This window comes from Vidua macroura, chromosome 1 (genome assembly GCF_024509145.1).
Source record: "Vidua macroura isolate BioBank_ID:100142 chromosome 1, ASM2450914v1, whole genome shotgun sequence".
Lineage (NCBI taxonomy): Eukaryota > Metazoa > Chordata > Aves > Passeriformes > Viduidae > Vidua > Vidua macroura.
This window is the reverse complement of record NC_071571.1, coordinates 63,905,402-63,932,448: the sequence shown is the minus strand read 5'-3', so window position 1 is coordinate 63,932,448 and position 27,047 is coordinate 63,905,402. Positions and strand designations below refer to the sequence as shown.

Sequence of the window (27,047 nt, the reverse complement as noted above, 5' to 3'; positions counted from 1 at the left end):
TGACACACAGGCTGGCACTGGTTATGTCTGAGCAGTAGATGGGAGCGTTCGTATGTTCTGCCTGTGATTAATTTTTCAAGAATTCTGATGGAGGTGGTGAGACGATGAAGGAAAGCAAGCCAGTCTTCCCCCCCCCCCACTTCAAAAAACCAGATTGTTCCAAATCTGTAGTCATTGGGGAAATGGAGCTGATCCTGTGGGCTGTTTACCATTGCAGTCACTGGAACATTTTTCACAGCAGTGGATGCTGTGCCAACCACTGATACTAGACCTCTTTCCCGTGGGGTTTACCCATTTTAGGGCTACGATAGCATCCACAGGGCCAGCAACAACTTGCTTGCTGAAATTTTGCACAATGAAGAAGATGCAATCTTGCACCCTCTTGACCTCTCCACAGTTACCCTGATGGTTTCAGTGGTGGGGATTCTTCATCACAGTTTCCACAGAAAATCTGTGGGAAAGGCAATCATGCCCTTTGCCAGGAGTGAAATAGAAGCCACATACGTGTACATAATTTAGATGGTACTACTATGAGGACATGTATTTTTAGGATTGGTCAATGTTTTTTTTGCAAATACCCAACAGTGTGCATGGCTTGAGCAATTTCAACCCCCTTGTTAACTTTGCTTATCACATTTTGGGAGGATGAACCAACAAATTAAGGAAACATACACTTGTGAAGAGTAGAAAAAAGTCAAGAATTCTTGTCTTTTCTCCAAATTCTGTAAAAATGAGGACAAAGTGCCTATTTTGCCTATCGGCATTAGTTGTCATGGTCATAATTAAAAGACCAGCTAGCAGAAAGTTTCTAGAAAGATTTCTGTAAGACTGCCCTCCTATCATGTAATGAGTCTATGAGTTCATTTCAGTTCTGTTTACTCATTTTTCTGAGAGTTTGGGAGGTGGGGCAGCTTCTTTCAAAGATAAGCTCCCAGTTGCTTATCTTTGCACACATAATGCACAGGTCTATTGAAAAACACTCCTTTGGAAACACTCCCCTTGGCAGGACTTGGACTGCATGGCTAAGATCATGTAGAGACTGAGTTGTTACCAGGTGCTGAGGCACTTGAGGCTGAAATCTCGTATGTTTGCTGTTCTCCCTTGTAATTATTTCTGCAATCAATGTTGAAATTTGGAATTGAAGTGAGGGAGTGATGAATGCAAACCTCTTACTGCGTTTGATGGACACCTCTGGTTTATTATGTCTTATATTAACCTGGATTTCTAAGTAGTTGCATCGAGCCCCTGAGAAACTAACTGTGTTCCCTGTGCTTGGCACAGTACAGGCAAAAATTTTCCTGTGAATGCTTGGAGCCTGAAGCACAGAGACAGAAGGGGGATGTGGAAAATAGAGTGGGAGAGGGCAGGGCAGCAGTGACACAATGTTGTGTGATGGTGTCATCAGTCAAACAGCTTTTTTACTCAGGTTTTAGCAAATGTCATATTTGTCTGACACTGTTAATAAAATGCAGAGCACAATAGATAATGTGTGTTAAAACTATTTATTTATAAAAATGGGAATATACAGTTGTTTTAAAAATCCATGGCTGTTAGTCAAGAGTCTAAGACTAATAGTAGTTGAAGGTATTTTTGCAATTCCAGCATAGTTTGCATCTTCTGTTCAGTAGCTTGTAGGTGAGGCCTATCAGAGGTTAGAGGTGCCCCAAATTCAAAGCCTGGGCACATGGGGCTCCTCCACACTGGAGCAGTAGGCAATATGGAAGGAATTGCCTGCAGCAGAATTCTTCCCAGGATCTCTCTCACAGCATGCTGGGCTCTTACGTTTTCCCATGTGTGTGCTGGGAAAGAGGGAGATGAAATGTGAATACTGAGAGTACAAGCAGAGAGATGCTAAGTCAGGGGATTGTTACTGGTGTTTACTTCTCCTTTTTGCCTCTGCAGCTCTGCCAGAGCTGGAACTTGTCCTTTTCTCATCTCCAGTTGCCTTTGGGAGAACTTGTTGAGGAGCTGGCAGAGGAGTGGTTTAGGGATACACTCTGACTTATTTAATTACCAGTCATGAGAAGCAGTAGTAATAGTTACTTCAGTAAATGTGTTTAGTTTCAAAACAGCCTCATGTCCGGGTCCAAACCTCTACTATTTTTCTTGCCAAATTTCAGCACAGTCAGTAGCTCTTCGTGTTGTTTTCTTAATGGCAAAGGCTTATGTTAGAGATAGTGACTTCCCCAAGGTCTAATCCTCAGATTTAACTCCCAGTCTTTGATTCACTGACTGTCCCTGTAGCTAAGACTTGAAAGTTACCACTGGGTAAGCTTTCTAAATCATTGAGATACAGTTTTCAATTTAATTGTTTTATTTTGGTTACTTCAAATAACATATTTACTGTTTAATAATGAACAGCGTATTTGACTGTAAGATAGGGGCAGATTAAAATATTATATGTATTAGTTTTGTTCACTGAGCAGTCACACAAAAATCGTTATAGGAGGAAAATCAACTTATTCTGTTATTTCTGTTGATTCAAATCTGAAGTTGTTAAAAGTGCTTTTCAGTGCTTGCAGTGAAAAGAGTCTATAGGACCATATTCTTGCAAGTTTGCACTTTCTGTGGCTTAACAAAACTACATCACAGAGATGTTAAAGGTATCATCTTATTGCAAGCACTGAAAGAAAAATTCTCAGATCATCCCTTCTAAAAATAAGCACATGGTAATTTTTTTTCCCAATAGATGGCTTTCAGTACATTTTGCAGAATTCAGTGGAGGATCAGGTTCATTGTTCCTGTCAGTTGAGTTGTTCCTTGGCTTTTGGCAAACTCTCCATTCTCTTCTTGACACCAATAAATTTCTTGCTGGCCCTTTGGAGGCCTGGCTTTGTGTCACATCTTTATTTGCCTTGATCTGCTTGCCTTGCAGTAAGGACACTGCTTGCTCCAGACACAGCTTTGGCAGTTTCCAGCCAGGGGACCCCAAAAGCCCAATTAGTTTCTTGTTAGAAGAAGAGTGCAAACTGCAATCATGAAGCTGGTTCCTCTGTTTTCCACTGCTTTTCCACTGCTTTCACTTTAACTATGTGTGTTTACAAATATCTCCTAAAAATCCTTTATGTTAGAACAGGACAGTGTTGCAAATATCTTCTGAACACACCCTATTGAAACTGTAAACATTCCAGCTCAGGGATTTAGCATATCCCAAGGTTTTGTTATCTGATTTACAAAAATAAACATTTTTTTCTGTGTCAAAGGCAAATTGTTACATCTGACTTTCTCTTCCTGTTTCAGCAGAGACAGCTAGCCAAGTTATCAACCCATTTGACCTCCCAAAAGGTCAATTCATTTTACTTAGTAAATGCCACAATTACAAAAGCCTTCATGTGGTCTGAAAGAAATATCTATCATTTGTCATTTTGAAGAATGTGTTTTTATTTAATAGTGGTATATTACCTCTTGTCAACAGGATGTTAAAAGTAAAGTACACCAAACTAGTTTGGGTGGAAATTCCTTGTAGCTTAGCATTAACATATGTTGCATAGTGTCTTTAAGAACAGAGGATGTTATTTAGAAAAGCTTTAGATTTTAATCTCAGACCTGGTAACCAGTACTTGGAATTCCACTTGGTATAGTTCTGTTGTTTGAATATGTTTTGGAAATATTTGGAAATGTTTCATGCCAAAACGCTCTAGTTCTCGTGTCTGACTGCACTTTGTTTCACTGCATTTTGTGCTGATCAACTTTGCTGAGCACTGTGACCAGGATGAACATAAAACCTTAGGAGAATGCTGCTGTTGACCTCCTGCAGGTCCCGGAGGTCACCATAAGCCTGTGCCCAGCACCATGCCACTGCTCAGGCACAGTAAGCCTGATACATCTGGGTCACCCCGAGATGGAAACCCGCAGGCCTGCCCAGCACTCACATCCAGTAGATCTGGTGCAGGAAGCTGTGACTTTTCAGCCTGCCCGTGTTGATAGAGCTGTGTCCTGAACTATGATATGTGCTAGTTTCAAGCACAGAACTGAGTGAAAGTGGTGGCTTCTGCAACATGGTCTGACCTCATCCCCTGCAGAATGGCTTGCTCCCATCTTCATGGATTCAATGAGTATTGCCATTGTGTGGCTCCTGTCAGTATTGGAAAGAGTCGAATACCATGTTTTGATTATGCATTTCAGTTTAATAACAGGTTGAGTTATTTCTCTCATAGTTGGCATGTTTTTATCTTTAAATGATCCAAAAGTGCTTTTCCTAGCTCCCTTCAGCTGTGAGTAGCAGCATTTATTTCACCATTATCTTATAGATTCCCTGTTTTTGAGCTCTCTTGCTTTTTAAGAGTGGAAGGGGGAAAAGTCCACTTTTTTCCCTCTTGCCTGTTCTCAAGCAGTATTGCAAGGAAATCTATAAAGGATTCCCACAATTGAAGATTCACATCTGTTTCAGAAAAAAAAAATATTCTGCTATATTCAGTTAATATTCATGGTCTTGTAACCCCACCTCCCTGAGGATGAATTGACATAGTGTCACAAGAAGTTGCTGTGAAGAACTGGTGTTCTAAATTTTCAAAGTTATTCATACCTCACAGTATTACAGTAGAGTCGAGAAGTTACCCAACAAGTATTATTCTCAAAGCCTTGTGGAGACTGATATATATGTGTCCTAGTGGTGTTTTGGTTTATTAGAATGTTTTGGAATGATTGGGTGCATGTGATATTTGGGAAGCTGTTCAATGTGTATTTTAAATATCCTGAAGTGCTGGTATAAAAATTCCTGGCAGAAATCTGGATCATATTCTGAATTACTATAGTCAGTCTAGTCAGTCCCTTAACTTTTTTTAACTTTTTTTTTTTTCTTTTCTTTTCTTTTTGTGCAAGAGGCTTTCCACTCACTGCATTCCTTTCAAAGTATTTGATATATTTATTTTTTGGTTGCTAGAATGATATGAAAATACTCCATATAGCTACTGCTTCTTGAACAGCAGCTCAAGGTTTTGGTTTTTTTTCCCAGGCATTCCAATGAAAACAAGTGAGAGAAATTGCCTTTGGTGTGTTCTCATGTACCAGCACATTTACTTAGGCTGCTTGTCCTTTAAACAAGTTTTCTGACAATAAAAAGTTTACAGTGTAGAAAGCTGTCATGAAATATTATACATCTGACTTTTCTTAAGCCTCACTCAAAGAGAACAGATATTGAAATACTTTTATTCTCTCTAATGCTTCAGCTTGGTAGCGTATTATGGTAATCCAGAAATAGGTTCTCCTTGTACATGCATGTAATCAACTGCTTGCTGTTTTAAGGCTCAGATGTAATACAGTAATTCTGAATATATTAAAAATGTATTTAAAATGAGACCTTCTATTTGTGGATCTGGTTGCTTTTTTCGAGACCATGATTTCAGAAAATCGAAGTACTTCTTTAACTTCTTAATAACCTCATTGCAATAAAGTAGAACATTCAGGCTTTGATACACAGGAGCACTTAAACATATGATTAAATATCATTCTTGAAGATTAAGGTTTTTTAAAATTGTGGCTTTAATCATATGTTTTGAAGCCTAACTGGATCACTGCTTGATAAGTAATGCTGTGTGGACTGGATAGGTAGCTCTGTGTAGGCAGTGCACATCATAAGGACAAATTAATGCACCATGGGTTGGCTAGTGGTCTGTCTGCAAAACTACAGAAGCTCCAGTGCACTTGACTCAGACTAATTCTCTGAGTAGAGATGCTGATTTTAAAAAGTCTGTCTTAGTAATGAGTTTTGAATGACATTGTCTTGAGAGAGCTGAGACAGCTAAGGACTTGTAACCAAAACTGGTAATGATGGTGTTTCACTGAAATTGATAGAAATGTGGGTTTCTGACAGCTGTCTTCACAAGTCCTCATTTCATAGCTCAGTTTATATCTTGTAATTTGACCCCATAATCTTAATACCACTCTGCTACATTTTTAAAATCTTTCTGTAATTACTCTTTTTCCCCAAGGACCTGATTTTTAGCATTGGTTTTGAACACTCATGTTTTTCAGGCAGTTTTCTTTTTCTATTTTATTTTTTTAAGGAAGGAACCTTATTTACAGGAAACAATAGAATTCTGAGTGAACAATGTCAAACCAGGTTTTTGTATGGCACTGAAGCAATTTCATAATGGGTGGATTACTTGAAAAATCTCTAGAGCATGAGAGAATTACTTGCAGTGCTTGCAAATGTTTCTCCGAGAGAGAAAAATAAATACCTGGTACACCAAATAGGAGTGTAGCACACATGCTGTGAGTTTGTTTTGTTTTGATGCCTTTTTTTTTTTTTTTTTTTGGTAAAACGGGTAGTACTGTGCTAGGTGTTAGACCCACATGTATGCTTATACCTCTTTTCAATCTCACCATGTTTATGCAAATCCACGTGCTGAGTGCTGGTTTATGGGTGTACTGGGGCAGAGGGGCCTCTCAGGTCTCACCCTACCCACAGGATGGACATGCCAGCCGACAGGGGGACACATTAAGGATCCTTTTTGTTCCATGAATGTTTCCTGGAGCAATGTGTCTCATACCTGTGCATTTTTTGGCTTCCTTCTAATTGCAGGTAAAAGCATACAGCTTGACTAACTTTGGCAGAATTTTTTGTAAGCACAGGCTTGAAGTAGCTTCTCCAAGCTACTTTTTTTTGCAATTGGATGCAGCATATGAAAAATGAATGTGTAACTTGTGGTGCTGAACATAATTCATCCATTCTCCTCCAGCTTGAGTGCAGGAGGCTTTAATGATTCTGTGTGATGTTTCTAAGTGGTGAAAGTCACATTCAGACACGTTTTTTAGCTGAATACAGTGACTTGGTTGCAGGCACACTGATAAAGTCCTGATGTTGTAGCTCAGGAGACTGCCTGACTTGTTTTCTCTATTGCATTTACAGAGTAACGTCTGTTCTTTGGTGGTAGTCATGGTTTGAGGCAGCTGGGCAGGCTCAAGTGAGCCTTTGTGTGACTGTAACAAGGATGTTACCTTAAAATTCCTGCTTATAGGGAAAATTTCAGCAGTAGGTTGCATCGATTTTTGATACCTCTATGGAACTGAGATGGCTTGGCCTTGGATGTCTCCCGGACACCCACCCAGCTGCTCTCTCACCCCCGTCACAGGGAGTTAGTAGTTTCCACTTCGGGATGCTAATGCCAGGATTTGCAATGGGTACCTGTCTAGAAGCCAGCATTGCAGATACTTGCTATTAGGAAGTAATTTTCAAGGTTAGACATCAGACACTCTGGTGTCAGGAGGCCCCGAAGGCAGACAAGTTCTGCATTCTTTCCTCCAGTGCTTTTCTCCTGTTTTTCATATTTCACTCAAAATCTTCATGCTTTCGTGTTAGTGTTTCTGCTTATACTTACCCTTCTCAGCCCTTTCTGCTTTGAGCACACTCTAATGTTTTCTTGCTTACGGGCGATGTTGAGATGTTCCAGTGCTACAAGAAAGCACAAAGCTTTGTCAACTCCCAGAGACAAAATGAAAGTGTCCGCAGGCAGATGAGTGGAACAGAAACATTGACAGGTCTGAGCGCTTGGTGAGCTGTGGTCCTGGTGGCTGTGCAGTTTACACCCAGCAGGGTTGACCCTCCCTAGCTCGCTCACATTTGTTCAGACTTTCTGGTCCTGCCTCGTCCTGTGGCATCAGCACCGTCAGGGTCACAGCCAGGGAAGTATGAGTGTTCTTATGAGCTGAGCAGCATACAATTTGAGGAAAGATGTCCAATTTCCTGGAAATCCTGTGCAGTGTGAAAGGAGTATGATTTGTGTGTGTGCATGTGGCTGATAGAAGGAGACAAAAAAAAAGTGGATCGTCAGAGTTCCTGAGTGTTCATGCATGCTGGGGCCAGTTTGACCCTTCCTTGCCATGATTCATGCTGGTACAGGATTCAGACCAGTATATTTCTCTGGATTAGAATGCCCTCAAGAAGTGTTTATCTGTATTCCACAATGTCTCATGGAGCCTGTGCTGCCGTTCAGTGGAGTTCTTTTTGTGGAGTTGAGGTGCTGCACTACAGTTTCTGTGACACATTTCTTGCTTTGTTTGGGATGCTTTCCTAAACAGCATTTTTATTTTAAGCATGAAAGCGAGGTTTTAATGCTTAACAATGTGTTGTATTTATATGAGTGTCCATTGTTTTTCAGAAACTTTCCATTTACTTTAATTTTTGATTGCTTTTGTTCATATAACTAAACATGGAATGGTGTTTTACTTTTTGTTCCTAACTCATTCTTCAGTGAGTCCCTCTTCTTGTGCACAACACATACACCCAAGATGCTTAATAATCAATCTGATCTATTGGCAACTGACTTGTAATTACAATAGGAATTTTAATCCTCTGTAAAGAGGACTGATGAATGTGTAATTAAGTAATGACAGTCTGTGGAATAAGCGTAGCAAAGTGAAAGCCATAAAAATTCAGAGCAGCTGAGGTGGAACTTCATGGCTTCCCTGCAGCACCTAGAAAAGTCAGTTCTGCCAGGCTTATAATGTTGAGGAGATAGTTGGAGATCTTGAGAGAGGACAACACATTTTGAAGTGTTGGGAAAGAACAGGAGGACTAGAGGCTGGGAACTGGAGGAAGATATTGTTACCACCATCTGATCTGAGGATGACGAGATTGAACCTCTCCTGCTGACCTGATCTCAGAGCCCAGCTGCTGTTTCATGGGGCTACCCTTCTTCGTAACCCTGAGCTCTTCCCCAGCATGTGTCCCTTGACAGAAGTAACAGAAGTCCCAGTTCTAATGGGCAGATGCAAGGACCAGTGGGCTGGGTTGCTCTGGGAGAAGGAGCAGGCCACACATCTGCTCTCCCTTTGGCAGGCAGGTGTTCAGCGCTAGCAGGATGGCTTTGCCTGTGCCAGCCTGACCCGGAGAGCTGCTTGTGGACTAGCTGGCCTCTCAGGGACTGTGGGAGGAGTGCTCTTCCTGGTAGCCACAATGTTTCCTTCAAGGGCTGAGCAGCTGTCTCCGTGTTCTCCGTGTTCATCTGAGCAGCTGTCTCCATGTTCTCTGATCCTGTTCACTTCGTTTGATGAACTCCGATGGAGTTGATGAGGCTGCGGTGAGCTGAGCCAGCCTGGGCTGTCTGGGGATGGATCCTCTGATGTGCCAGGCTTGCATGGTGTTGTCTGCTGGCGTTTTCCACAGGGTGCTCTGCCTGTTTTAGGGAGAAGCTCAGCTGTACTCTGGCATCTTGGTGTGAGGGAAGGGTGAATGTATGCACGGACAGGGAGCAAAACTGAATTTAACCTGCAGTCTTTGGGGACAAGGGTTATCATCAATGACAATGGGATATCATAATGAATCCCTAAAGCATCACACTGTGGCATTAGGTTGCTACTAGCGCAGAGCGGTGTATCAGGAGCCTGCTCTTCACTATCACACTGAGTGCTGGATTTAGGCCATCTAAAATTAGCCTCTAGCTCTAAACCTCAGTCATACACCTGAATCTTCCTACAGCTGCCTTAATGCTGCCTGCATGCAGGGTCATAACCCTTTTAGTTACAAGAAGAACACTGACTTTTGAAACAGCTATATCCATTTTATATCCATTCCCACATCCTGAAATATTCCTACCTGTTCTTTTGTGCATCCATCCTTTTAGCATTGCTGTCTTTTACTGTGTAAATGAAAAGATTTCAAATCAGTGCAGAGTGAGGGTGAGTTGCTGACCTGTACAGATGCAGCTGCTGTTGAAAAGCAACCTAAGTAAATGTGTTACAATTCTCTTAAATACTGAGATAACGTCTAGCATGTAGGTTTAAATAACAGGTAGTTCTTGATCTGCCATAGCGTTTCCAGTGACTCAGTGTTCCCCTTCACCCCGCTGCAGTAATTACAGAAGATTGTTGCAGTTCCTGACTCAGAGGGAGGCATCCTTCTAAGGCTTCTGGCCATGCTGGAGCTCCAGTTCTGCAGCTTTATGGAGCAAATTGTGAGGGGCATCATGGTAACAAGCCCAAGGACTGCAACAAGAATAATGTAGGAATAGCGTATGTTATGAACTAGTGATAGCAAGCCATAAAAAGAGAGTTTGCTTTGGATCTGTGGTCAGGAATTTGGTTGCCAGAATCTTGGCCATGATGTTCATATCTCTTAAAACTGTGTGCTTACAAGAAAGACATTCCAAGGTACAAATCTGATGGCTTCTCTGACAGGCTAGGCTAGGAGACTACCAAGTGTAAAAATTAAAAAGCGGTAAGTGTTCTCTGACCCAGATTTGTTGTGGTTTTGTGGCTTTTGAAGGGAAGGTGTCTTCCTGCAGATTATGGGAGCAGAGGGTATGAGGCTTTGGGGACAGGACTGGGGATGGGCTCAGCTGTGAATAAGGTTATGAGGTGGGAGCTGCAGGGAAAGGTTCCACAAACTCCATGAGCCACATCACTCTCCCCTAGGGAGGAATTCAGCAGGCACTGCAAGTCAGTACATCACATATGCATTGACGGTCTACAGCTGTGTTGGCCAGTCTGGTAGCCACAGAATGGCAGCAGGGACATGCTGCCAAATGTGACCTGACAGCCCTGCCCAGAGGGTGCTCAGGGCTGCAGGGGAGGCCAGCAGAAGAGGACCAAAGGGCTCAAGTTTCTGGTTTCCCTCATGAGCTGTCAGATCTGACAGGCACATTGATAGGTCTTGGTTGGTTTCATGTTCATGCAGCCTTCATTTGTGATGCAGCTCTTCAGATTTAGTAGAGCTGCACTCTTGGTGCTGCTGCAAGCAGCTGTGCACAGCTGGCTATCAGGTCTCTGCTTGTAAAATATGCGTGAAGGCCATCAGCAAAGTGTATTCAGAAGGAGGTCTGTGGAAGTTGGGCCAAGTTTCTTAGAGGTGGGGATAGATTTTTCTTGTGCCTTAAATACTGTAGCGAACCCCACTGTCTGTGCTAAGGTGAGTAAAATCTGCAAATAGGCTTTGCATTGTTTCAGCTTAAGCACAAGGATATTCTCTTTAATTCCTTTTTCAGTGTTACTGTGTAAGAATGAGGATCTTGCAATTTTTTTACTGTTATGGTGTGGTGTTTTCAAATGCTTAGGCCAGAAAGCATTACATGCAGGCATGGCATTTCCATCTGCTGCTCATCAAAGAAGAGAAATTTCATCCCCAAGCACTGCTGTGATGTGTAGTGAAAACATGGCTCTGGTGAGCATCTCTCTGTCAAAGTGCTAGGGCACTTGGTTCACAAACACCAGTTAAATGCCCCAGAGGTCTATGAAATAAATAGAAGAGCTGGATGCCAGGAAGTGGGGTGAACAAAAGCTATCTTTTGGCATCATTAAGACAATGCAAAAAAGAGGACTGCACATGAAATGCTCTTACTCATTTGGTTTATGCTCTAGACCTGTGTGAAGTAGCACATGCAAGCTGAAGCTCTTTCCTGGGTTTAGATGCCTTCGCCATCCCTCTTGCAATAGAGAGCCAGCTCACTATCTCAGTGACGACTCATGGAGAAGGTGGAGTTCATGGTACCCACCACCAACATTACAGACTAAATGTTAGAAGTGTTTGCCTAGAAAGTGGGAATCTGTTCTTGTCTTGCAGTGCTTAGGGGAGTTTGCAAGCCACCATCTGGAATAGAAAGTGGGAGTGGAGACATTCACTGGAACTGTGTGGGTGCAGTGAAGACTGAAAGATCCCATTTGGGTGGGAGGAGTATGAGTCTGAAACGCATTTGAAAAGGCAGAGTTATATATATATGTATGTATAATGCCCATCACTGTGAGTTTTGTTTTGTGTTTGTTTTTTTCTTTATTTTGATGTTAAGCAGCCTGACTGAGGTGCTTTGTGCCAGCAAGGTAAATGTTCTCAGAGAACCCAGCCAGTTCAGGTCTATTGAGGAAGTGTGCTCTCTTTGTAAATTTTGAATGGCCTGAAGTTGAGACTGGCTCCAATATATTGAGTAGTACATTTGGGTGTGCAGGTACTTGTACCTTTATCTGAGATGTAAATTCTCAGAGCAATGGAAGTGACTGCATAGCTTGTACGAAGTTTCAGCTCCTTTTCATTTTTCAAATTTCTCTTTTTAGGCTGAGTTGCACCATTAATGACTGAATGGGCTCTGCTGGGAAGGATTGTCCTCACACCATGACAGCTGATGAGTCAGAAGCTGGAGAGTTAGCTCTGGAGCCTCTCCTCACGTGCAAGCTATGTCTCTGTGAATATTTCCTGGATAAGATGACCACTCTTCAGGAATGCAGCTGCATCTTTTGTACAGCGGTAAGATCTGTCAGTGCCTTTACATTAGAGAAGTGGGATAATGGAAGATAGACAGAACTATGAGATGGGATAGCTTGTCTTGTACAAGAAGCATGTATTACCCATGCTGACACAGGATGCTTTTCTGAAGAGCATTTGGTGTCTGGCCTTATTTGAAAGATTTCTCTTGTCATTTTACTTTTGATAATTTGTAACTAACATATGTTCCGATAGGAAGTACTAGTAAAACCCAGGAATAAAAGGGAAAAAGATGCAGTTTAAGGGTGTTGGAGAACATACACAGTTTGCATGCAGTCTCAGTACTTACTTTTTTCTGAAGCAAAATCTTGAAATATCGTAGGATAGCTGTGAGCTTCTGTTTCCCTACTATCCTTTTCTGAGTTCTCAGGGACCTTTAATGTCTTCTATGTAACTTTTAAGGGCAGTCAGAAAACCTAAACGAAAATGGCCTTTTGAACCTTTGCCTCTGTGCTGCAGACATGTTACTCAGGTCATGCATTGCCTATAGTAGTCAGTAAGGACTTTTTGGCCTGCAAATTCAGATCAAATAAAGCTGGTGGAAATGATAGAGGGAGAGGTTGAATGAGCTGATAAAAGCCCTACAGATAGTAGTACTCTTCTGGTCTCTTTGTCAGCATGGGGAAAAATGGACCTTGTTTCTCTGGTGATAGTGACTTTGATGCACCTCACTAATGGCAACCAATGTACCTGACCTGAAAACAGGTCAAAAGTCACTGGAGGATGTTGATGTGGTGTTTTTTTTTTGTTGTTTGTTTGCTTTGTTCAGGGTTGTTGGTTTCTAAACTCTAGAATAAATGTACATGATTTTATTTTTAAAAAACAAATTGTAGATAATCATCAAGGAAGTATGTTTAAGTTTTGCCCTTGTTTGAATTAATGAAGGAATTTGATATTTGTGAAGCCAGTGAGAGTGAGAATATCTTCACTTATGCTGAATTCAGGGTAACTTAAACAGGATGAGAATCTAGCTGTGTATTTCAAGAAACTAGGATAAGATTAATTAATATGCATTTCAACCTGAACTTCATGAAGTTTGTTTTCCATACTGAGTTGGATGAAGCATTTCTGTATTTTAGTTTGTAACAAAAGTTTGAAGAACACATAACCTAAAAGGTAGATGTGAAGATACTGCTTTAAATACAAAAAAACCCCCAGAAAATTGGAGAAGTTAATACTTTTACAGTGGCCCCCTCCTGTCCAAGAACTCAGTGTCTCTGATTTAGTATTGTTAATGGTACATGACCCTCACTGCTAGCTGGGTAGAGTAACCCTTAGGGAAGCATGGGCTGCTGAGGACTCTGCCAGGCAGAGCTGGTCTCTGCACTCCAACAGGACACTGGCCAAAGGGAGAGGCCAGGGATGGCTGGGCAGGTTGCTGTGCCCACATGTCCCCTGTTAGTGCCACAGTTGCCATCACATTCATACACTCCTTCCCTGGCCAGCACCAGGAAGAGTGTCCATGGTGAGCTTGGTGCTCCAGTGCTGTGACCGTGACATGGAGGGTGTAGTCACAGTTGTTTGGCATCTGCGCAAACTTGCTGACTTTGAACCAAGAGCTAGCCATGAGAGAGCCTGAGTGCTGCTGGGAGAAGCCTTTAGACATGCTCTATTTATTTCAATAGGCATAATATGTCTCAGTTGTGTTTATGCTCCCAAATCCATCATTTGTCTGACTGTTGCCTGTGTCCCAACGTCCTCCCGATGGATGTGTCTGGGCTGATGCATGCCCAGACATATAGATCTTGCATCCTGTAACAAAGAGGACTCTGGAAACTTTTAACCTGGCTACATGGCTCTCTGTACTGAAGCCAGAGCAGTTTCTGGGAGGCCATATGAGTTGCACTTCTGGACAGCCTCCAAAAAGCAGTGTCAGAAGCAGCTTGACACAGAGTGCTGGGACTTGCATGGAGGATTGCTTGGGGCACAGCCTGCAGCACCTCTACTGGTGTGCCATGCCCTAAATTTTCTCTCACCCATGCCAGGACATCTAGATATCTTCACACTACACTTAAGAAAGATTTTGGGGTAAGAATATCCACTGTGAGCTATGGGGTTGAGCACCAATCAGTTTTGCAGTTTCTCAGCCAGCAATGCTCTCAGCTTGTATAGCTTATCCTTCTGTCACTCAGGATAAGTAATTTCATAGATCCAGGAGTGGTATTAAACCTGAAATAGAAAAGGGTTTGACATGGACGTAATAGGTTCTGCTCCAATACGGTGAAAATTTAGTTAATTTTTTGTTCTGTTACATGTGAAGTCTTTTTTTTTTTTTTTTTTCTTCTGAACTGTAATGATTGTTTCTCACAGTATTTGTGGCTGTGGAAATAATTGGAAATTGTTACTACTTAGATATCTGTGGGGGTGAGGTTATATTTCCTTTCCATTTGTAACCTGTAAAACCAAGGCATTCAAACGATTTAGAATTGTGTACAGCTATTTTTTTCAGCTTGGAAACTCTTGCAATAAACAAAATGCCCCATAAAAACTGTGTTCTAGCCAAAATAAGTAAACTGTGCTTTAGAATGTGTATGTTTGCATTTTGGTGGAATGTTGCTAGTAGGGCAGGAGTTTTTCAAATAACTGTAAACATCTCTCTATTCTCAGCAGAAAAAGCAGATGGCTTGCAGAGCGTACTTGCCATCTTACTTGGTAGCTCAGCCAGGTCTGAAGAGGCATTAGCCTTGTATTTTTCAACATGTGTTGCACTTGGCATAAGATTTCACTGCAGTGTGAGATAAAGCACACATTTACACATCCCAAGAGTTTGGAAATAGCTGTAGTGTACCTAATGACTTGGTTTCATTGTGTCGGATTTATATTAGCTTTGAATGAAAGACTGATCCCTGAAGAGGGTTGGGAAGGGATGTGAGATATATTTTATCTGTGAAAGTTTCAGAGGTCTGAACTTTACATTATTCAGTTCATTTCCTGTATCTATAAAATCTCTGCAGAGTGCCATGCTGTTGTGCACGCTTCTACATATGGATATTCAGCAATATCTGTACTGCTCAAGCTGCACTATTTTATGGTCCCTTTGTCACCTTTACTTGTCCCTTTCCCGAAAGGGGAGGGGAGCCTCATCTGTTCCTGATACTGCTCATCTTGTTCCTTGACTTCCCACTCATCCTTGTGTATTTGTTGGGGGGATGTCCTTCTTATTAGCAGGACCTTAGGTTTACCTTTTGTTGCCAATTTTCTCTTCTTTGGATGTGCAACTACTCAGGTTTTTGCCCCTGTGGTGATCATGGTGCTCACATACGCATGTGAAATAATTATACACCGTGTCTATTCACACCATTATAGTGTTAAAAAATACAGTATTTTAGTGCACTTTAGTGTATCTGAGTCCAAAGCAAACTAATATTAATTACTTCTTGATTGATTCTCTTACAGAATAATACTTTGAATATTATACTTATTTCTAATAAAAGTTCCTAAATGTTTGCTCTTTTCCTTCCTTCTTTGCCCAGAGAGCTCTTGCAGTGCCTCACTCAGGTAAGACTCAAGAGTGCTCTGGTGGGGCAGTGCCAGGAATGGACAGGCCACCCTCCCCACTTTGCGTTTGCACAGCGCATTGGGTGTTGCCCAGGCATTGGTGCTCATTAGACAGTCCAGAAAGTGTGCATCTAAGAGACTCCTGCCTTTTCAAAACATGGCTGAAACTGGGAAAGCAGCAGGGAGAGACAGTGAGTGGTGTGATCACGTGCATCTCGCATCCCCTGGGTAGAATTGCCCTGGTGTCTGGCACAGCACACTCTACCCTTTGGAAGCGCTAGAGAGGAGTGTGGGACTAACAGTAACACTGGAAATGCCAAGGGCCCTGTGAAAGACTCAGTGTGAGTCTGTAGCCTGTAAACAGCTGTGGAGGAGAGGTTTTAGTAGGTGGGATAAGATTGCCCTGGTGGCAGTGGTGACAGGAGGGAACCAGTGCACTGCTGTTGCAGAAATGTGGTCTTAGGTGTCAGTAAAAAACCAGCATCGGCTTTTCCTTGCACATCAGTTCTTTCTGGTTTTGTCTTTCCTCTTTTCTTCCCTCCTCTTAAGCATTTCAGGGCCCCAATGAGAGCCAGGTGAGCAGTAAATGGGATTGCTGCTATTTATGTCAAGCAGCAGCTTACGTCCATCTGTCTTGTGTGTTATTTACTGGCACAGGGTTTGAGATGTCGAAGATGTGTAATAAACTGAAAACAGAAGATGCTTTCAAGTATGTTATTCTGTGTTGTTGGTACAGGTTTATGCAGAACTAACATGATTCACCCTTTTTTTTTTTCCCAAGCAAAGTCTTTGTTGAGTCTTGTACTTCTGAGAAGTGTGTGAGGCAACTGGGTTACAAACCGTGCAAAACAAATACCATGGTGATCTACATGTTTGTAATTTTGGTGCACACAATGCAGTCCAAATGAGATTAAACTTCATGCAGCCTTAGGAGAAGGAGAAGTCAGCATGCAAGCCCAGGTAGCTTCTGTGCTCACTTGTGCTTCTACAAGTAGGCGGTGTTCCAAAGGCAATTGGAGAACAAGATTTTCTGCTGTCGCGATGTATGACAGCAAGGCTAGGGCTAGACATGGGCTCCAAAGGCTCCTTTGCTGCTGTGGGTGCCATGGGTAGCCACCTGCCTGGGCCCTGGGGGGCCTTCAACCTCAGAAAGAGGCTGCTGACGGCTGCTTTTAGTAGAGGAGAAGAAGAAACTCTTAGAGAAATAGGAGTTTCTTTGTTGGTACTTTATCAACAGGGTGCTGTAAGGTTCCTCTGCTTTCCTTAATCTTTTCAAGAACAGCTGTGCATTGTCCTGCCTCCTTTGGGTAGCTGAATAGTGACATTTGGCCCTTAGCGCTGCGAAGTTTCAGACTGTTTGTGGAGGGGAGCAGTGGGAAATTGGAAAAAGTAATGTGAGGGGTCTTCACAAAAAACATGAGAGTCTAGTCTGAGAGCAGAGTAGACCAAGTAGATCAAGGACAAGGAGAAGGCAGATGGCAAAAGGAATGGGATGCCTGCTAAGTGAAACAACTGTATATCAATAACCCACTGAAATAATACTTAGTAAAACTTAGGAGTAAGGGAATACTTGGATTTGCCATCATCTAGCCAACACTGGGTTTTAGTATCACTTCTGTTTCTTTGTCCTCATTTTCAAGAAGGGGTTTGTTCTCTTTTTCTCCCCATCCTATGAGACACCTTCTCACAACTGCACCAGAACACTCACTACCTTCTCCTCTTCCTAAATATACCTTGTGCTGCAATGCCCCACTTACTTTATATAAAGCTCATCTCAGGTTGTTTTCCATTTGGAAGCGTTGACATTTGGGTTTCTTTTTTTCCCAGCTCGACATTTGAAATGTTTCAGAATAATTTCAAGTTTTAAAAAAGAGAATTCCTACACCTGGTAATATTGGCACTGAACACAGAGCACTTCTGTAGTAATTTAGATGGTTTAAGAACTTCTTGCATGTATTTCTCTGCAGAGTAACACCAAAGGCAGAGTTGGGTTACCAAAAGAGTATAGATGTACCCATTGACTTTTGAGGGATACTACAATGGAGGAAGAGGGACTGCATGTTTCTGAAGTTAGTAGAGGTGGCAGCCTCTGGATGATGGCCAAGGGAAGATGGGAGGAAGAGGGAACTAATGTTTTAATGACACCATTGCATCAATGCAGTTGGTGTTACCTCCATTTAACCAATGAAAAAATTGATGTGAAGTAAATTGTCAATGCCTTGAAGTGCCACAGTAACTGAGCCAGACTCTGACATAAGCATCATGCTCATGTCTGTTTTGTAGCTGTTGGTAAGACTGGGTTTGGCCTGACATGATTTTTGGCAAGAGAAATTATATTTGCAACTGGTTCAGTTTTGTGAAGGATGAGTTTCTCTGGTCCTGTTCTCTGGTCCTTTTCTGTTTTGTGGTACCATTTCATGGCAACAATTACCAGGAACCTTTCCTGCTTTTTATGAAAGGCTGCCAGGATGTCTTGGGCCATGAGTAAATTGGTTTCAGGCTGTGTTTCTGAGCAGAATTCAGCATCACTGGTAGATATTTTGAGACAATGTTGATGACAATATATTTCTCAGGTACATTTGAAGGATCCCATAAAAAACAGGCTGGTGGACCAAGAGGAGACAATTACGTTCTGGTCCATTGTCATATTTGCTTGGTGTTTTCACTTGGCCATGACAAAATTAAATTCTTGTTAGTGATGTTATTCCTTCCCTCATACTGAACCATGAACTGACTGTATGTTCTTTGAAGCTACAGGGGCATTTTTTCACTTTCTTTCAAGCATCTTTCTTGATAAGGCTCTTACGTGGCCTGATCTTCTATCCATTTGATCTTCTATCCATTCATTTATCACTGTATCTGGTCCTTAGCAGTTAAAATAGAGATTGGGCAATATGCATATTTCATTGGAATTTTGTTTCTCACTTTAAACTGTGCCTATCCTAAGTTTATTTGTAGCAAATGAAGAGATTTCTATTTTTGTCTAAAAACTTTAATTGGAAGAGCCTCACTTTTTTTTCCAAGTGAAGTGCAAATGCCTCCAAGCTAATTGCCAATACACTTGTTTAATCTAGTTTTAAGACCTTCTGAGAGATACTTGAGGAGTTTGAGTACCACACATTGAAAGTGACTGATCCATTTTGGTGATTGAACATGTGCAAGTGCAGATGTCACAGCAATGATGAATGTATTATTAAACACTATAGAGATCTGCCATAAACACTACGAGTACTGTCTAGGGGGTGTATTTATCTTAGTACATGTTTGATTAGATACTGGGTAGATCAAGGTGGTTAAATTTAGAGTTCTGACGTGAACTGACTCACCAAAATTAGTAATACTAGATTGTGTACACACTAAGGAACAGGTAACATTTCTAAAGTATAAGAAATAAAGGAATGTTGTGTCTTACTGAATAAAAAGTACATAACCATGGCCCAGAACTAAAATAAAAACTGAATGCCTATCTATTAATCTATTCTGAAGCATGAGACACTCTGGAATGTCAGCTGAAAAGCTGTGTTCTCTCCATATACAGTATTTCCATGCCCTGCCCCCAAACCTGGAGTTTGTAAAAAAGCCTAGGCTAAACAAAACCCAAACCTCAAACAGTTTTGAGAAGATCTCTGGAAGACAGATTTAACACTGTAAATAATTCCTGTGGATTTTAAGAGGAAGACCTGAGTTTTTCTTTTTTTTTTTTTTTTGAAATGGAAATTGTCTTCAAGTTATATGTTAGGAGGAAAGACCTTGTTTTGGCAAGATGCCTTCAATCGTTTTGTGCATTTTCACATTTAATATAGATCATGAACTAGTACTGTCTGTGAAATACTGTAGATCTGTTCTTCACTTTTCAATAATTGAATTAAAGACAAATACCCTTGCTTATCCTGTACCAACTGCTACACAGCGGCTGGCAGCAGTATCGGTGATATTTGACAGGAAAATAAGCCAGTGTTTTCTGTTTCTTTTTTCTTTCTAGCCCACCCTCCATTTTATTAATAAAGATATCTGTTCAGTTTTGTCATATTACATATGGGGTTTCTTTCATGCTTCTCTATCCAAACTAATGAGGCTGCATTTTGGGAGCTGAACAGCTGCAGGCAGGTCGGAGAGGAGCAAGGTAATAGAGCATGTCCAGGTACTTGAAAAGCATTATGTGGGAATGATTGAGATCCATCTTTTGTCTTTGATACAAATTGTCTGAAAGTGGATTTGAATAGAAATTTCGGATTTTACAGTGAAAGGGATATAGTGCCTTTGTCACATCATTACCTAGCAACCTAACACTGAAGTTATACTTTGAACTCATTTTTGTGTTAAAATGCAGAGCTGTTATGATCCCTTTGCAAAGTAAATACACAACCAAACAGACATCTTTTTCTTGGTAAGTACATTAAAAATAGCCTCTGTACAATATACTTTGGGGGGAAAAAAGGTTGAAGTTAGAGCAGCATGCAGAAGTGTTGAAATGAAAAATCTATGAATAGTCTGAACAGAATTTTCTTTCTTAGGCTCAAAGCTGACCATAGAAAGCACTTGTGTTTATTATTGAAGAAGGAATCTTTTACATTACTAGTTTGTGCATTCCTTGATTAGTCTTTTCAGTATATTTTTAAAGATTACTCTGTCACGTTTCAATGTACTCTTTCAACTAACCCCTAGCTCCAGGAGGGGAATATGTTCTTGGGGAATTTTTAAGAATTTGCCTAAATCATAATCTTTCCTTCAAGTCTTGCAAGATAAAAAGAAAAAGAAATGCATATATGGTGCATGATAATTTGATCCAGGTACTTTATAGGCCTTAACTTCCTAGATACTCATGAGTAGCATTTTGTGAAGCAAGTAACTGCATATTGGATATTGATCTTATTAAACACAGGAAGGTGATGGCCTAAAAGACAAAACCAGCAGCATAAGAGGAAAAAATCTTGCCCCAAAACGCTTAGACACCAAATTATTGAAAAAAAAAAGTCATTGTATGTTATGAATCTCAGGCAGAGAAAAAAAATACTTGTAGTCCTCTTTTGACTGAAGTTGTCAGTAGTCCAGCAGGAGCAAAATGTGCTTTGCAAAGCTAGATCAGCAACAAAACATTCTGTTAGGTGTACTTAGTTTTACTAGTGGAATTATATTATCACATTTGAATTGATCACTCTTGCTTGAATGCCTCAGGATTTTATTATGTTTCCCAGAACACAGATATGTACATGATATAATTGCTCAGTGAGGAAAATCCGAGTTAACTGATTCAAGCACACTTGGAGGTATGGGAATTAAAATCACTTGTGTTGGTGTCTGCTTTTTATTTGAGGGGTGAACGTAATGGAATCAAGCCTCCAGTGTGTGATCTGTAGTCAGAAGGATTCCAACCTGTTCAGCAAGACCTTGGTCGATTTTTAGTTTGTTGTCTCAACCATTCTGCCTTGGCTGCATGACATATTCTGGGAAACTTTGCTGGGTCTGGCCATGGAAAATAAGAGCATGGCATTAATGTCACCATAAACCACAGATCCTGTGTTGAGGCCGCTCCAGCCACTGACTGCTCTCCATGCTCAAAAGTCACTGCACTTCAGGAAATTGGTGGGAGAGTGTAGCCCAGGGTGTTGAGATCTCATGATTTCTAGTATGTCAAGATTAAGACCCTTTCAGGCAATGCTTTGTATCACAGAAGGCAGAGCATCTTGATTTTCCCTTTGCTTTGAAGAGCAGTTAAGTAGCATATGTAGTGTATGCAGTTTTCCTGAGACACTGCTGATTTTTGTAGACAAAATGCACAAAAAATCTTGCCATTTTATAGCTATAATAATGTATTCTCTAAAGTGTGGGAGGACACACTGCTGAGAAGGTCAGTCGTGATTCATTATACAGACATGGAAACGTCTTTCATCACATTTTTGGCTTGCATCTTTTCATATACTCTTCATTGCCACTTCTCAAGTAAGCAGCTAAATTAGTAGCTGAGCTGTAAATAATGGTAAAACCCCTCTGAAAACAGTTTCTTTGCAAGGTGAAGGCACATTTTAAAATTTCAGTGATTTTCCAGTGTTTCTTCTTTGGTGCTAAGAGGGAACAAGAAATTCACATCTTCATTCATGTACATGCTTTGGTAAAAAGCCTAATCCTTGAGCAATAAATATTAAATGCTTCCTTTGAGTTTCCCAGCAACTTTAAGCCCTTCTTGTATTGCACCCAAAGTACCTTCTCCAAGCACAGAAAGTCAAGACCAAAGATTTCATATCATAGATACGAAGATGATTTAACAGGGAGATTTTCTGGGAAATACTTGAAGAGCCATGGCACTGCACAGCCCAGCTACAAAATCTCTCCAAGCTGAAAACACAGCAACCTCTAAAAGAACCACAGAATGTTTGGTTGCCCACTTACGTTCACCTACATCCAAGCAGTGGGTTAGAAGAGAAGAAGAATCCAGATCATTAGCGATCCTCAGAAACCTCTGTTCTCCTGGCTTGGTACCCCTAATGACTTAGATACTGCATATGGAAAATTATTGCAAAATCTATACTGTGGATTGAAGCTCCTTAAGAGCTTAATGCCCATCCTTGTACAGAAGCGTAATTGTCAGCACTCTTGAGCTCCTGTCCTGAGAGTCTAAATTAAGAACAAGCCTCTGGGCTGCTCCTGGGCCTGCAGTAACTTCGCAGGCTTTGTCCTCCCTCTGTAACCACCTGACCTGAGCTGCCCCCAGAATACAAATCCACTGTACCATGCTGTCAAAACACATCACTAAGTATCAGGCGGCACTGCAGAGGAGACAGAAGCCAGGATCTTAGCAAAAGTAAAAGGTTGCTCTCTCATGCTTGCTGAGGAATTAAGGCAACCTAAAATGCTTTGGCGGGAAGGAAACATTTGCCCTTCACCAAATGCTGCCCTGAGACTTGATCCAGAAAGCAATCAGGTCTCCCATGAGGAGATGAAGTGAGATGTAAGGAGGTTCTGCCCATGTATCTAAGAAGTGCACTCAACACACTGCAGCATGTGCAGGCCTTGGAGAAGGGACTCTGAGGGCAGAATTTTCTGTTTACATTATTTGTGGAGGGGGCTGTGTACAGGTACAAAACAGGAAGAAAATCTGTGTAGGGAGTGAGTACTTGCTGCCCCATTTCTCCTGTGATACATGCTGAAGCATGTGGGCAATGCTCAGTGCTTAATGAATACAGAGCTTCAGGACAAGGTCACCCACAGCCTCCATCTGCATCACTCAGAGCCCCCCTGGGCTCTTGTCATGCTTTTTTTGGGCTTTCCCTATGTTGCCTGCTGCCACTGCCCAGACCATGGTGGCAGATATGGGCACGGCCCTGGCAGCTCCAGTGTCACCAGGAGTCCACTCCCAGACACCACTGTGGTTCCATACCTTCTTCTGTTTACTGCTCACTGCTCTGTGAGGGAGCTGCTGTGCCGGGGGGTGATTTGATCCCGTGAGTAAACTGACTTTGTAAAAGCACTGTGCCTGGATGCCTTTGGGAGGAGTGGGTGAGAAGATGGGACAGGGCGCTGAGACTGCTGTTGGAATAATAAAAGAATAACTCCTGATTACATCTGGGCTGTTAATCCCTGGGGAGCTAATACTGCCTTCAGTGACTGACACGATTTATTTTTTGCTTTTCACTTGTGAGTATCTCCCTCGCCTCCCACATACTACTTGCACCATCAATTCCTTACAACCTGCTCTGCTGCTTTCCTATAGGAGTGCATGCTGGATCTGAATACATTAGTCCTTAATGAGATACACATTTAAAGCTTACCAGTGAGGTTATATCCCAATGTTCTTCTAAGAGAATACACTTCAAATATTTACAAATCAAAAGTAAGTTAATTTAAAATGCTACTAACTTAAGATGATTCTACTTGTTTGAGCTAATATCTCTATAGCTCATCAGAATTGAGCAAAATGTGGATGTGGAGATTTCAGCAGGGAGACAGAATAATAAGGAAATCTCATTTCCATTTGTAAGAGTCCTAATTATCTTGACAGTTTAGAGGGAATCAGTTTTCCAATAAAAAATACAAATTAGGAAATTTCTTTAATCAGAGCACAATGTGCAAGGCCTTCTCAGAATAGTCCAGACTAACACAGACTTGAATGTTATGTGCCTGTAAATAATAAACCAATGTTTTTTGAAGAGTCTAAGGCTGCCATATGCAGAAGGTCTGCGATTTTCCCATCAGTCATCTATTAGCTTTTGAACTCAGTGCCTCTTCCAAAAGTTGATGGAGAGACAGAAGTCTCAAAACCATATTTCACTTTGACGTATTTCTTGAAAATTGATGAGGCAATAAGGAAGAAATCAGCAGTATTGCGGAGGAGGTTTGTAATGTGGGCATGAAACATAAAGCTGTAGGGAAAAAACTACATTAGTCCTAGTTTTCATAACATATGTTTATTTTCATTTACAGTAAACTATGCAAGCTGATACCAAAATCTGTCAGAAGCCCATACTTTGTTGTTCTGTTAATGGCGACTTGCAATTTATTGTATGCTTTGCCATTATTTTGAGGAGACTATAGTTTTGTTTTATGTAGAAGTGACCTTTCTTACTTATCTGTTCAGTTTGGAGGAACAGTTCAAGCACTGTTCTTTGGTCCATTGCATGAGTTTTGTGCCGTGATTTTACTGAAGACTCTATAATACATGTTATAAAGACAAGTTGAATATATTTGAAACTTGCATGCCAGATAAAGTGTGAGGAGAACAGATTGTTTTTTGAACTTAGAGGGGAAGCCTGCTGTTTTGTAATGGAACAATTTGGAAACATTCATAAAGTGGCCTCCATGCTGGAAATAGACTTTGGATAGAGTAAAGGCTTATGATAAATTATGGAAATTATTTGATCTATGGGGCAGGTGGGGTTGAGGGGGAGGAAAAACTGGTAGCTGCACATCTTCTAGGGCAGATTATAACCTCCCAACCAGGTGCTAAACCCCTTTCCTCTTTTGTGCAGCTGAGAACAGTGTCTTTCTTGTAAAAGAGTTCTCCTACAACGGTGACTGTTGGCTGAGCATCTGAATTAAGAACACAGGAGGAAAAACAAAGGCACAAAGCCTGTTTAATTTGGATAAAAGATACTCACCCCTGCCAAATCCTCCAATCCCAGTTCAGCAGAGCATAGGGGTTGTTAGGGCTGAAAGGTCTGACTTGCTGACTTAGGTAAATGCAGTGCTTGGCAGATGAAGTCATGCATAATTAATTGTTCTTTGTTGCATTCTTTCCAATGTAATGACTTGTAGCATTCACACTTACAGTAATTGATGTTTGCTGTGTGCTGGAGCTTCAGGACAGCCAATTAAGGTGGTGAAGGTGGGAACTGCACAGCATCTCTGACATCTGGCTGTTACCAACATGTGGGCTATAACGTTTTTTTTTTCTTTGCTTTTCTTGTTTCTAGTGTCTAAAACAGTACACAGAGCTGGCAATTCAAGAAGGTTGTGGTTCCCCTATCACATGTCCAGACGTGGTATGCTTGAACCATGGGACCATACAAGAAGCAGAGGTATCTATAATTCTCATATTTCTTTCTTTCTCTCTCTCTCTTTTTTTTTCTTTTTTAATGTATATCCCCCAAATTTCTTTTTCTGCATAGTAATAAATATAATCATACAATTTTTCCTACCTTTAATCACCTTTAATGAGCTTTTGGCAGGAGGCCTGACTGACAAGAGGCGATAGAAACAAACAGATGTTTTTCAAGAGTTTTGCTCCTTTTTCCCTCCCTCTATGCCTTGGGGGAGAAGTTCCTTTGGCATCCGGACAGCCTCTGAATTACCCATGCCGGTGACTTAACCAGAATACCAGAATTGCTGAGCCTCCATTAGACTGTCAGTTTAGTCAGATTTGATTTGACTGCAAACACTGAAATTCTTGTATCTTTCTTAAGAGCAAGAACTCGGATTTATGGTTTGCAAGGCCAGAATTTCCTTGTGTATGTTGATCTTGGGCTGCAACAACCAATTTGAAGTCCAATATAATCATGCAGGGCTGTATAATTATATGGAAAGAAAGGCACCTGCACAACACCAGGTAGAAGTAGGTCTTAAGAGATACGGAAGGTGTCTCTTGGGATACACCCAAGGGATGCTTGCTTGCCTGCTTTGTGAGGCAGGAATGTCCCTGCTGGGCCTGAGGATACAAGTAGGACAAAAACAAACCCAACCAAACAGAAAAAAATAAGATGGCTAAAGAATTTTGATTGGTTTTGTGCATTCTCTCAGCATTTGAGGAATAAAATCAAGGAGAATTAGATCTCCATCCTTGAACTGAAAAAGAGAAGTATGTCTTCTGGATTCTCTTGAGCCCTGCGCACACAGATGCCATAACTGTGGCAGAAGTATATAATCCTATTCAAATGCCATCAGTGACAGTGTGATTCCCAATACCAAAAATGACTTTTTCTCCAGAAAAAATTCTGGATCTGCTCTCTAGCATACATTTGAAATGTTATGCTTAGTTGAATCAGGTCATGGGACTTTCAGCTATGTTTGTAATGGCATGCAGGCATATGGTGGAGCCTTTTTTTGGGCTGAATCCAGCTGTTGTGAAAAGTATTCAGCTGTTTCCCTTTCTCCTCTTTCTGCAAAGATACAGAGAGGGTGTAGCAATGTTCTTCAACCCATTGCACCAGATTGGAGGCATCTAGCCTTTATTGAAAATCTATTTTTAAAGGAAAATTGCCAAATGACAGGAAGAATTCTGCTCTGTTCAACCAGGGTTATAGTGCTATAGGAATTAAGAAAGATGTATTTCCCCTTAGTAAAGGACACTCCAGGGGTATTTAATAATGGACCACTGGCCTAGTCCTTGGGTGTTTTTTGGGCTGACAACAGAATGACTAAACAGCCCAAATGTGCATTAGTGTCCCATGGATGACTGAATGTTCTGACACTCCCTTTTGGCAATGTTCTTGAAACACAAGCCTTCTGCTTGAATAGCAAACAAATCCCCAACCTGGTTAAAATTACTGCTTATGTATTTTACCAAATATCTACTTCTCTAAGGAAAAAAAAACAAAACAGAAAAACAGTAATGAAAGAAAGAATAGACTGACTCCGTTCACAATCCAAAAGAACAGTATGTAAACTACAGATTTATGTATTAACACTCTCTATTCCTTTTTTTTTTCTTTCTCTATAAATAAAGACTGTTCTTTGTGAAAATGTGGCCTTTTAAAGCTATTTCTTAAAAAACCGTATCAGATGATACAGAATGTGCTTAACTAGGACTATTGTTTGGCATGGTAGTACTGTTTAGGGTAACAGTTTATTCCTTAGACTCTCAAACTCCTGGTGTAAAAGTAGGAGGCTTCTCACCTCTGGAGGGGTCTGGATTTTTTGTCTCTGGCTT

General features: G+C 41.2%; 1 protein-coding gene across 3 annotated transcripts in view; it reads left to right on the top strand.

The window, feature by feature from the left end:
- The window catches only part of RNF144B (ring finger protein 144B), a 95,428-nt gene that overhangs the window by 47,887 nt on the left and 20,494 nt on the right, over nucleotides 1-27,047 (top strand). For all 3 annotated transcript variants that reach the window (XM_053997372.1, XM_053997365.1, XM_053997382.1), the window contains exons 2-3: nucleotides 11,983-12,172; nucleotides 25,096-25,200. In XM_053997372.1, the coding sequence (XP_053853347.1) occupies nucleotides 12,008-12,172; nucleotides 25,096-25,200 (270 nt within the window). In that variant the 5' untranslated portion in view covers nucleotides 11,983-12,007. The remainder of the gene's footprint in view (nucleotides 1-11,982; nucleotides 12,173-25,095; nucleotides 25,201-27,047) is intronic.